At 34.1% G+C, this 12,911-nt stretch overlaps 1 protein-coding gene across 1 annotated transcript in view; it reads left to right on the plus strand.

Moving 5' to 3' along the window:
- Lrriq1 (leucine rich repeats and IQ motif containing 1) overlaps window positions 1–12,911 on the plus strand; it is a 238,734-nt gene that overhangs the window by 37,780 nt on the left and 188,043 nt on the right. Inside the window, exons 4-6 of the mRNA XM_023716257.1 lie at window positions 7,731–7,822; window positions 8,939–9,056; window positions 9,939–10,162. Of these exons, the coding sequence (XP_023572025.1) occupies window positions 7,731–7,822; window positions 8,939–9,056; window positions 9,939–10,162 (434 nt within the window). The remainder of the gene's footprint in view (window positions 1–7,730; window positions 7,823–8,938; window positions 9,057–9,938; window positions 10,163–12,911) is intronic.

Genomic DNA, 12,911 nt, shown 5'->3' on the forward strand with positions numbered 1-12,911 from the left:
GGTGGGAGAGGGTCCGGCCCACGCTGCGCCTGGGCTGGGACTGGTCCCGTGGGCGCAGGGTAGCAGGAAGCTCTCCACACACTCACCGGACCTGGGCTAGGACTGGGTCTGAAAGACATGGTTTGTATAATTTCTCTCTCAGTGCATTCATTGTTTGTAGAAATGATATTGATTTTTGAGTGTTAACTTTGTATCCTGCTATGCTACTGAATTTGGTTTTTAAATCTACAAATCTACTTGTGGACATTTTGGTGTTATATACAGTATCATGTCATCTACAAATAGAAATAATTTCATGTCTTCCTTTCCAGTCATTATTCCTTTTATTTCTTTCTCTTATCTAATTACTCTGGCTAATGTTTCCACAACTATATTGAACAGGAGTATTGACACTGGGAATCCTTGTCTTGTTCCTAATTTTAAAGTGAAGGCTTTCAATTTTTGTTCATTTAGAATGATATTGGCTGTTGGTTTATGATAGATGGCTTTTATCAGGTTGAAGTAAAGATCATCTATTCTGATTTTCTATAATTCTTTTTTCTATAATGTTTTTATTATGAATGAGTGTTGGACTCTGTCAAGTGCTTTTTCTGTATCTACTGAGAACATGAAGTGATTTTTTGTCTTTGACTCTGTTGTGGTGTATTACATTTATGGATTTATGTGTGTTGAACCATCCCTGTATTCTTAGGATGTATCCCACTTGGTTGTGACATATAATCTTCTTGATGATTTGCTGCATTCTATTTGCTAGTATTATATTGAGAAATTTTGCAAACTATGTTCATTAAAGAGTTTGGCCTATCGTTCTCCTTTTTGGTTAGTTCCTTCTCTGGTTTTAAGATCAGAGTAATACATGCCTCCCTGAATGAGTTTGGGAGGATTGCTTCACTTCTATTTCACTGAAGTTTTTGAGAACAGTTGGCATGAGATCCTCCCTAAATTTCTTGTAGAATTCAGCTGTGAATCCATGAAGAACAGGGCTTTTATTTCTCAACAAGTTTTTTTTTTTATTACATTTTTAACTTCACTGATATTGGGTTGTTCAGAATTTTACGTCATCTTTATTCAGCTATATAATTCATATATATTATTCAGCTTTGTAATTCATATATATGTTAAACTGATGTTCATTCCTTCTGTGTTTTCTATCCTTTGAGAGTAAAGATTTTGTAAATAAGTATTGATAATGTTCTTAATTTCTATGGGGTCTGTAGTGATTTCACACTTTTCGTTCCTCATATGAATTTGATTTTTTCTTTCTTTCTTTTTTAAATGAGGTTGGCTAGGAGCTTATCATTTTATTTATTCTTTCAAAGAACCAACTCTTTGACTCATTAATTCTTTGTATTGTTTTCTTTATCTCTGTTACATTTATTTCTGCTCTAATCTTCATAATTTCCTGCCTTCTTTGGGCTTTGGACTTGACTTGCTCACTTTTTCTAGGAGCTTGAGGTGTAGCATAAGATTGTTTATTTGGGCTTGTTCTGCTTTGTTGATATTAGACTTTATCACTGTAAATTTTTCTTTTTAAAATCTATTTGGTACAGGGTCTACATGATCTCACTATGTAGATCAGACTTGTAGTGATTCCCTGTTTTCATCCTCCCAAGTGCTGTGAGTACAGGCACACACTACCATGCCCAGTCTCAATCACCATCTCAGTGTGCCCCAGGGATGGGGCTGGCATGGCTGAGGATTGAATCCTGGTCACTGCACTTTGCTTATAAGCAGAATCTTTAGTCTGCTGAGGTATCTGGCTGGCCCTATAAATTGTTCTCTTAACACAGTTTTCATTGCATCCCACAGATTCCAGTTAGTTGTATCTGCATTTTCATTTGATTGTAACTGTTGTTTAATTTCATCTTTCATTTCATCTGTGACCCATTGATTTTTTTTTTCTTTTGTGGAGGTACCAGGGATCAAACTCAGGACCTTGCACTTGCCAGGCAGGTCCTTATGCCACTGAACTGTATCCCCAGCCCATTGATTGTTAAGGAGGGTGATATTTAGTTTCCACATGTTTATGGAGTTTTTGCTTTTTTTTGGTCAATAATGCAGTTTCATTGCACTATGGTCAAATAATATGTATGGAGTAATTTTGATTCCTTTATGTTAAGTAAAGTGTGTTCTATGTGCTAGCATATGATCTATTTTGGAGAACATCCCATATGCAGCTGAGAAAAATATATAGTCTGATGCTGTTGGGTACAACAGTCTGTGAAGACCTACTAAGTGCATTTCTTCACAAGGTTGGTTATTTCTTAGCTTATTTTTTGCGTGGTTGATCTATCTCTTTGTGTCAGTGGGATATTAAGGTCCCCCAATACATTTATATTATTGTTCATTAGATTTTCACATCTGTTAACATTTGTCATATATAGTTGGGTGTTCCTACATTGGCTGTATATATTTTTGTAATTGTTATCTCTTCCTCAGTTTTCTGCTACCCTAATGAGTATGTAGTGATCTTGTTTGTCTTTTTTAATCCCACTTGGTTTGAAGCTGACATTGTAAGCAACTAGAATAGCTATCCCTGCTTTTTTTGGAGTTCTTGTCTCATAGAGTATTGTTGTCCATCCTTTGATGTTGAGTCTATTAATTTCTTTTTGAGTTAAATGTGTTTCTTCTATGCAGCATATTGTTGGATTTTGTTTCTTTATGCACTCTGCCAGTCTGCTTCTTTTGCTTGAAGTGAGGCTTTTTACATTGATAGTTATAACCGGTATGTATTGTTTAATCTTTGTCATGTTGCTTTCCTACTGTAGGATCCCTACTTTTTCCCTTTGCTTAATTACCTGCTCTGCTTGGTAGTTCTCTTCTGTTATTGTTGAAGTTGTGGTCATCTTTGTCTCTTTCTAAAATATCTGTCATTATTCTTTTTAGGGTTGGATTGATTGTCATGAATTTCTTCAGTTGTTTTTTTTATCAGGGAAGTATCTATTTTCTTGATTCAATTTGATATAGCTTTACAGGATACATCAGTCTGCATTGAATGGTGTTTTCTTTCAGGACTTCAAATATATTGAAGCTCTTCTTGATTGGGTGGTCTGTGTTGAGAAATCTGCTGTATTCTGATGGGCTTTCCATTATAGTTGATCTGTTTCTTCTGTCTAACAGCTTTTAATATTCTGCTCCTTTGCTCAGTTTCTGGGATCTTTTTATTTATTTATTTATTTTTTTCAGAACCTGGGGATCAAACTGAGGCCCTTACACTTGTCAGGGAAGTGCTTATTCCACTGAGCCATCTCCCCGGCTCTTCTGGGATCTTAATTGTTATGTGTCTGGGTGAAGATTTATTTTTATTATGGCTAACTGGACTTCTATAAGCTTCAGTTATTTGTATATCAGATTCTTTTCCCATGCTTAGGAAATTTTCTGCTATTACTTCTGCAAACACTCTTTTTATGTCTTTTATGATATTTCCATCTGTTTCATTGATGCTTATTAGTCTTGTATCATTTTTCTTTGCATCATCTTGCAGCTGTGGTGTTGTTATTTCTTGTTATTCTGGTTTCTTGTTATTTTTAACAGATTTTTAGTTTGTGTTCTGTAGCTGGAATGCTATCTTCCAGGCCTCAGATTCCGTTTTCTGTTTCATTCAAGTGGTTTTGCAAGCCTTCAGTGGAATTCTTAATGTCCTGGATATCTCTTTGATTCTGTTTCACACATTCTAATTCTTTTCTGTATTGCTCATTCAGTGTTTCTATCATTGGTATTTTCTTCTATTTTTTTTCTATGTCTTTATGAGATGTATTGAGCAATTCTTTAATGATTGTTTTCATTTCCATTTTTACCTGAGAGTTTATTTCTTATCTGATTTTCTCCATAGCCTGATGGAGTTGCTATCATTTTCAGTTGCTGTCATCTTTGAAATGTCACATGTGTTACTTCTACATTCTTCTATGACCTTGTCTCCTGACCTTGTTTTGGGTGGACTAGAGGTCTGAAGTTACCTTTTGTTCCTTCCTTTTGTCATTTTTTTGCAGTGATGTTAGGTGTGCAGCTTGCAGTTCAGCAAGGCTCTCAAGAGAATGGGAGGGCAGGCACCAAAACTCCTTCAGTGTGGGGTTCAATGTGGCTACCGCCTCATTAAGGAGGAGGGGACAAGCCATACTTGAAGAAGGATCTACTTATGATGAGTGCAGACCAAAGTTGTACAAGGTTCTCTTTAGGGTGGATTGGCACAAAGTCGTGCTCCCCAAAGCTCCTTGGAGCTTGCTGTGGTAGTATCTGCCTAGTGGTCTTTGGGGTGAGGATGGGCTGCCACAGTCAGCACAACTCTGATGGGATGGCTGGGCGGGGTGGGGTTATGGCTGCCAAGTCTCCTCAGCAGTCATCAGGGCAGGGATGGATGGCCTCACTCCTAAATATGAATCTTATTTTATTTTATTTTTTATGTATTTGGTGCAGGGTCTCTTTTTTAATGTATTTGTTAATATGAATTTTAACACACTGATAGATACTCAACAAATACAACTGTGTAAGAAGATCTGTTCTGATCCCTGATAATAAACTAGTGAACAAAATAAAGTTCTGTCTTTCCAGTTCTAATGCTCCAGTGTGGCAAGACATATAATGGACAAAAGGAAAGTTGTATTTTGATAGTGATAGTCACCGTGAACAAAAAATTCAAGGCAAAGTGACAAAGACTAGAAATTCCAATTTTATTTTCTTTTTAATTTAATGTGTTTGGTCCAAGGTCTCACTACACAGCTCAGACTCATAGTGATCCTCCTGTGTCAGCCTCCCGAGCTGTGGGATGACAGGCATGCACTACCACACCTGGTCTTGGTGGCTGGCTAGGCAGCCCGGGGTGGGCAGACACAGCATGTGGTAGGGAACCAAACCTGGATCCTCGTGCTTGTGTAGGCTGGTGTTTAGACTGCTGAGCTATCTCAGAAGCCTAGAAATTCCAATTTTAAATAGGATAGTCAGGGAGAAAGTGATACTTGCTATGGATATACTTGGGCATGGCAAGCAATGTAAGTATCTGAAAGCCAGTGTTCCAGAAAGAGAAAACAATAAAGATCAAGGCATGTAAGTGGCCATAGTATGTTTACAGAACAGCAGAGTTTTATTTTTGAAGGTACCAGAGGCTACAGAGCTCTTATAAGCCCTCATATGGACCAAAATTCATGCAGAATGTTTGAGGAAGCAATGGAGATATCTACCATATTTTGAGATAGTCAGTCTGTTGGCTGTGTGGAGAAGACCCCTGATGTAACCAGATAACTGCAAGACTATTGCAGTGTTATGGTTAGGGATGAGAGTAGTGTGAGTGAATTTGAGAAAAAATCATTAGATTCTAGAAGTAGTTTTCAATATAAAAAAGAATTTAGTGATAAATTGTTAAAAAGGAAGAGAAAGTAACTCTAATGTTTTCATCCTAGTGCTTGTGTGAAAGGGTATGGAAAGATTTGCTATGTATGAATCAAATGTTGAGAGTAATAATGTATGCTTAAAGCATGAGGGACTTTACTGGATTTTGTTTATTTTTACAGAAGACATGTAAATGAAAATGTATTATAGCATGGATTCATTGGAGATTATGCAGCATAATTCTAGCTTAGTTATGAACAAAGCTAAAAGAAATACATTGTGGAAAACTAGGTACTTGAAAAGAGGTATAGCAGCATTTACAGCAGTGACACACAAGTTCCATATGCAGCATTAGCTAACCAGGTTTAATAATGCCAGTAAATATATATATATATATATATATATATATATATATATATATATATATAACAAAGTCTCACATTTTTTTTTTTTTTGAGACAGGGTCTCATGAGAAAAAAGGCTTTAGTTGGATCCTTATAGCCCATCAAGAAAAAACAATTCATGGGCCAGCCAAATAGCTCAGCGGATTAAAGTGCCTGCAAGCAGGCACAGGGGCTGGGGGTTCGATCCCTGGGGCCTGTCATGCTGACCCCACCCCCAGGGCATGCTGAGATAACAATTGAGACTGTAATCCCAGTTCTTGGGAGGCTGTAAACAGGTGGATCACTAGGAGTCCGACCTAGTAATGAGACCCTGAACACCCTGTAGGCCCTTCCCTAAAACACACACAAAAAAAGAAAAAAAATTCACATACTGTATAGTAGCTCATTTTCTAAAAAAGCTGTATGTTCTAAATACAAACTGTGCAAGTGTATGTACAAATGGAGTTAGAAACTAATTGCATTTTTGAATAAGTGTATAATAATTGTGATTCTCAGTTGTAGACAACAGAGATACTCTACCAAGTATGAGCAGATTATTATTATTTTTTTATGGGTAGAGAAAATATCTGATCATATATTGATGTGAAACAAAATTAGTGGCTGAGAAAAACTATTTGTTATTTCTATGGTTTCATAAGTTGATTGCTCAGAGGAGTTTTTCCCTGGACATTTTACTCATTTATAGTGGATGTTGGTTAAATCTGCAGTCATCTGAAGCCTTGCTTAGACTGGAATTCCTAAGTGGTTCACTGAAATGGCTTGCAGTTAATATTCCTTGTTCTTTGAGGAGTTCAGAATCTTCTGAACTGCAGACACAGGTGGCCTCTCCTTATTGCTTGTAATTCTCAGCACATAGCACTTACAATCCAAGTTGGAAAGCTCCGGTACAAAATTCCAAGAGACTTAAGTAGAAGCTTGTATGACTTATGGCAGCATAGAACAGCGTCTTATCTGCCGTATCCTGAAGGTTACCCAGGTTCTGTTTAGTTTTGTGTAGAAGGCAACATAGGTTGTGTATACCAAGAACATGGTTCTTTGGGAGATCCATCCTTGGAGAATAGTTTACTTCAATAAAGAATTCTTAATGGTTTGAAGATACAGACTCTAGGCTGAACATTCAAGTTAGGAAAAAAGAATTAAAAAAAAAGAAAGAAAAGAAAACATGTCCATTGCAGAACCACACTGCAGTCTTCTTAGGAACAAATTTTCTTCTACACATTCCTATTTTCAGCTAAAAGTTTCCTGTATCCTAAGTTGGGATAAAACTATATCATTACCTGCCTTTTGAAAATAAAGTTTTATGCAACTGTATATATGTCCAGAACCCAAATCACAAAAGAATCTGGATATTTTTCTTTTAAGCTCACATAGGAAGGTATATACATCAGAATGATTTTAAGTAGTCATTGCAGGAAGTACATGATACCTGCAAAGTAGATGTAAATGTTTCGTTAGCCAGCAGAATTTTCCTATGGAAAGGAAGTTTATTATTAAGAAACAGTTCCATGACTTACACAGTAATTGAACAAAGGAAAAAGAATCTGACTGCATCTGAGCATATAACAAAAAGACAATACAATTAAAACAATTTTCAAAATATAAAGAATAAAATTCCATCTTGTGTATTATAGTACTTAGGTTTTTAACTAATATCTATATTAAAGTATTTTCATTAGCTTGGGTAAAATTACATTGTTAGTGTGTTGTGGATTGAATTAATTTTTTAAAAGCATGATTATATACTCAGGGAAAAATAAATCTTAGTCAAAAACTATAAAAGGTAATCAATAGAGTACATTAAAAATTTATTATTTTTATTTTCTAGAAAGACTATAACAAATTTCTTCCATTTGATATTCATTATTTTCTGTTCTTTTGAGTACTATTAATGACAAGTAGGTGTTCTGATAGAAATTGGGATGAAAAGATTAAGACAAGGTTAGGACTCAGATATATTATATTTTAGTATTTGACATTGCAATATTTTTTTCATTTTTTTCCCAGGCAGTAATTATGGAGCTGTTTCTAAAAATCATATGCACCTAAGGATGGGGTTATTAACTACATGTAAAGAAAATCCTGAGCAATTATTGAAGGTATATGTTCAACCTTTGACAGTTCTTTCTATTCCAGTTAATAATGTAGTTTTCTTTCTTATATAAAAATGATAATTTACTGTTTTTATCTTCATCAATATAAAAGTGAAAGAATGTGATTGTTCTAAACAAATTGGTTTTTGATTTTCAGTATTGTTTGGCATATCATACATACAAAAACCACAGAAAATTCTGTCTTTAAGAAATTAAAATAATTATTTGAGCTTTAATATTTGGTAATTTAATGTTCATATGGATAAAGCAATGAAACTATATTCCCTGATTTTTTTTCTTAAAATTTCTGTGGAAAATAATAAATATATTGTAGTGGTCTTGCTTTTCCTAGGAATGTACTATGTTGAATCTTACAGTTTAAATGCTTTGTATAAACTACATATAGTACTTTTTAAAAATGGAAAAATTGTTCATGTAAAAGTGAAGGAAAGCCTAGACATGTGTTATATTGAAGCCCCGCAAATGAATGTGAATTTTCTCTGCAAACTCACTTACTGGCTGTAGTTTTACCTCTCATTTTACTACTTCTATATAACTTTATTATTCTTTCTTAAGATGCTTGACATCATTTGAAAATTACGTGTATGCCTCTCACTCTTTTTGTAACATTCCAATTTGAAATGCTAATTTTGAATTATCAGTTTACTACTTCATTGCATTAAATATCTTTTATCTTTCCAAGTAGAGCATGATAGAAAATTAGTAATCGAAATTATGACATGCATAATTCACATTAAGTAGAATAATACTTAGTTCTCTATTATCATATGAAATATATTAATGTATTTATATATGAGAAATTATTATGGGTAACAAAGGAAAAGTAGGAAAAATATGTTTAGCAGAAATATTCTGAAATCATTACCAAGCAGATTTACTGAATATTGCAGATTAACATGAAGTATTGATTAAATTTTAGAAAAACATTTGTATGGTATGACATAGTCTATTTACGTGGAGAAAACATTTTTACTCATGAAGAAAATAATTATAAATATGATCTGCATTTGTAGGGAGCTTGAAGTAAGTAAAATTTTCAGTGTGTGTATATCTCTAATATATAAATAATATAATTTTATTGATTAGTATTCACTCCCTTAGGTATTATCAGGAATAGAAAAAGAAGATCTGATGAGAAGCGCATCCTCTTGTGCTAGTTCTGCTTCTCCTTCTGAGCTTGGTCCTCTTGATTTGCCTATGGATGACTATGTTTTCGCAGGTAGAACACTTTGCCCGTTGATAGTGTGATAGTTTTTATATGGTTGATTGTAGTTATTCCGAAAATCTTTTTACCATTTTTGGTTTTGACAATTATGAAAACATTACATTTGAAAATTAATATACCTTTACTATACCTAATTTCATGTTCGTGTAATTTGCTTTCTGCCTTCTAAAATAACTTGATTTAAGTATTTTTTTTTAACATTTTCCTGGTTGAGATTTGTGCAATATAACTAATCCTGGATTTGTTAAATATCTCTTAGCCATATCACTTAACTATTCCTTAAATAAATATACAAAGATAAACATTATACTTTTATTTGAAATTTTCAGGAATATTTTAAGACAAATTTCTTTTTTCATAATTTTATTGAGAAGCAAATAGCAATGAGAGAGTTTCAAATCAAATTGGTGGGACAGTTTCAATAATTAACACATTGCATACGTTCTTCCTAGTGGTTAATTGCTGTACAAGATGCGGACATGATATTCTATTTACAAACACCATTAGAACAAATTTACTTCTTTATGAACTGCCATGTAATTCTTATGTGTATTCAAAAATGCATTTTTTTATGCTATTACTTTTACTTTGCTTTTTTGTTTTCATTTGGTCTGATTTTGAGGAGTTGTTGTTTTCATCATTTTTTATTTGTTTGTTTTGTTTTTGGTTTTTTGCAGTCTTGGGCATTGAACCTAGGACCTGCACATAGTAGGTGGGTTGTCTACCACTGAGTCAAATTTCTAACACCATCATGTTACTTTGATAGTGTGTTAACCATATTTACTCACTTTAAAATTCATTTTCCATTTTAAATTATATCAGGTTTGATAGATTTGATCTTTAAAATAATCCTGTTATTTCTCGTCATGAATGCAGATGATACAGATATAAACTTTGGGTACTTTGAAGTGGAAGAGAGGTGTAGGCAGTCTTATGAAGCTTGGCAAGACGAGCAGAAAGAACTAGAAGACAGAGAACAAGAAACTCTCAAGGTGCAGAGGGATAGAGAAGAAAAGGAATTCCAAGAAGACGATGAAAAGAGAGATTGCTGGATGAAACAATTTGAGGTTGAAAAGAAAATGTTGGAGGAATTTCAAAAGGTAAGATTTCTGTTTTGGTTTTGCTTTTTCATGTATTTTTAAGTCTGTGTGGCTATTTTGAGTATTGGCATTTAAATTATGAAGAAAATTGAGCTGTATGACTTTCAGTTACTCCTGGTAATGAAAGCAAAAAACTAAATTAGCAGTGTTTAATGTGTATTTCTTGATTACTTATTATGAAATTCATTGGCATGTCAGATACTGTTTGAGATCTTAGGAAACCCCCAAATACACTAAGTTTTAAGAATCATCCTAGATAGTCAGAATTTATTAAATACATTTTGCTTTTATTACAAACTTCTAATCATATGAAAGTATGACAGAATGTACTTGATAATTTAAAGTCTTTGCTCTGTGGTTTAGCATATGACACATTTTAAATAAAACATATCTTCCAAGAAACCCAAATGCCCATCCACTGAGGAATAGATAAAAAAAGGTGTGGTATTTTTAAACAACAAATTATTATTCAGCTATAAAAAATAAACTCAAGGCTTTCGTAGTTAAGTGGATGCAACTAGGAGCTATAGTTATAAGTAAAATAAATCAGACTCACATGTGTAAACATCCCTGTAGTGTAAGAACCTGAAAGAGTAAATAAAATCTAAATGGTACAATAGATATAATAAAAGGCAAGGAAACTGCTCCAAGGGAATGAACAATTGGAATGAAGGAAAGAAGAAAAGAGGAAAAAAGAAACACAGGGAGAAAATCATGTATGTATATACACAGGATAGCTAAGATGATTGTACTACTGATTTCTGTTGTTTCTTGAAAGTAGCAGTTAATGCTTAAAAGTTTTATTTTGACCAATTGTACATGCTTACATCTGATAATCAGAGCAAATCCATTGCAGACAGCAGTGTGCAATATAACAATCATTGTTGGATTCATATTCTCTTGGGTTTTTTTTTTGAAATTGCTTATCATTTCTAATGTATCTCCTATTTTTCTACTCTCTTTAAAATAATATATTTTTTAAAAATATCTGGTTGAAGTAGTCAACCAGTTAGAGTGACATTCTGTACCTTGTCCCTAGATAAAGCAAATCCTTGGACCACGAGTTTTGTGTTTGCTTTTATGTCTGCTTTTTGTGCCTGTCTGTCATATTAGCAGTCTAACCACTAATGATTATTAGGAGCCTACTTGTAGGTCATGAAGATCTTAGGATGCTGTTAGAACAGACAGGACAAAATCTTGCATTTTATTACTAAAGCAGGTTTATGTATTCCCGAGAACTTGCTGGGTTTGAATATTCCATATACAGAACATTAGCAATTTGTTAGTTCAGAATGTTCTTATTCACCATGTTAGATACTCTTTAACTCTTGATTCAGATAGAAAAAGCAATTATAATATTGCATAAATAATATTGTCATGCTTTTTTAAAAATAGCAAACTATGAATGTTTAACTCTTTTAGTTACATTTCCTCTCTGTAGACCAGAGCAACATAGTCATTTTCAAAATCTGAAGTTCTAAAAGAAATTACAGAAAAGGGGCAAATATAGTATAAACTAATGAAACAATATGTACATGCCCATGTTGAAATACACCTTTAGTATTCACTGTTAGTGTTTCTTTCAGATTTAGAAAAGAGCTGTTAGTTTGTTTTTTTGCAGGGTTTTTTAATTTTTATTATTTTTTTTTGAGATGGGGTTTTAATATGTAGCCCAGGCTAGCCTCAAATTCAGACAAGCCTCCTGCTTCAGCCTCCCAAGTGCTGAGGTCACAGACATGCACACATCAGCTGTTAGCAAATTTTTTACTTTTGACCATTTAAATTCTCTTTGACTTACAATGGTTTATACTGCCTTGATTCTCCTCTTACTTGTTGAATAATTCCTTCTGCATGTTCACTGGAAACTTTTCTGGCTTTGTTGTACTACCAAGGACCCATCTTTTGTCTATTTTATTATTCCATATACTTTTTATTTGATAATATTATCCAGATTTGATAATTAAGGTTCAAGTCTATATTTATAACAAAAGTAAGTAGACTATTTAACTTTCCAACTGTTAATTCACATTGAGAATTTTATCTCAAATTGAACGTGTGGTCTTCTTTCTCAATTATATTCTTCTTGTGCTATTCTTGATAAACACAACTACCATCATTAGTCCAAACTAATGAACTCAGCACAAATGAGAACCATTTATTACCATCCCCTCTTTTCATTCTTCTGATGTTACATTATCTATTTTCTTACTCATATATCTTACTGCTAATTTAAAGTAGTTTAAGCTGTCTTAGTGTCTAGTTTAGTGAAACTATTTGTCTCAGTCAGCTATACTATACCTCAGTGTATTCCTGAGTTAAAGTTAGAATGCTACAGAGATAGCTGCACATTTGTATTTATTCCAGAGTAGCTCAGCCATGGAAGCAGCGTAGGTCCTTGATATAGTCAGGGCTTCCAAGGGAAGAGATTTAATACAGGACACATAGTTTATAGGACTACTTGATAATGTTCACCCAAAGAGCCAAATGTAAAACAACACAGGAGATCTGTTCACATACTAGAGAACCCAAGAACCCAAACAAGAGCTTGGACCCCATAGCACTGTTGTGCATTAGTCCAGCTGAAGACCTAGAGCCCATGGCAGTGTCCTCTGTGAGTCCAGCTGAAGACCTAGAGCCCATGGCAGTGTCCTCTGTGAGTCCAGCTGGAGACCTAGAGCCCATGGCAGTGTCCTCTATGAGTCCAGCTGGAGACCTAGAGCCCATGGCAGTGTCCTCTATGAGTCCAGCT

Source organism: Octodon degus, unplaced genomic scaffold (assembly GCF_000260255.1).
Source record: "Octodon degus isolate 3935 unplaced genomic scaffold, OctDeg1.0 scaffold00004, whole genome shotgun sequence".
In the NCBI taxonomy this organism is placed as follows: Eukaryota; Metazoa; Chordata; class Mammalia; order Rodentia; family Octodontidae; genus Octodon; species Octodon degus.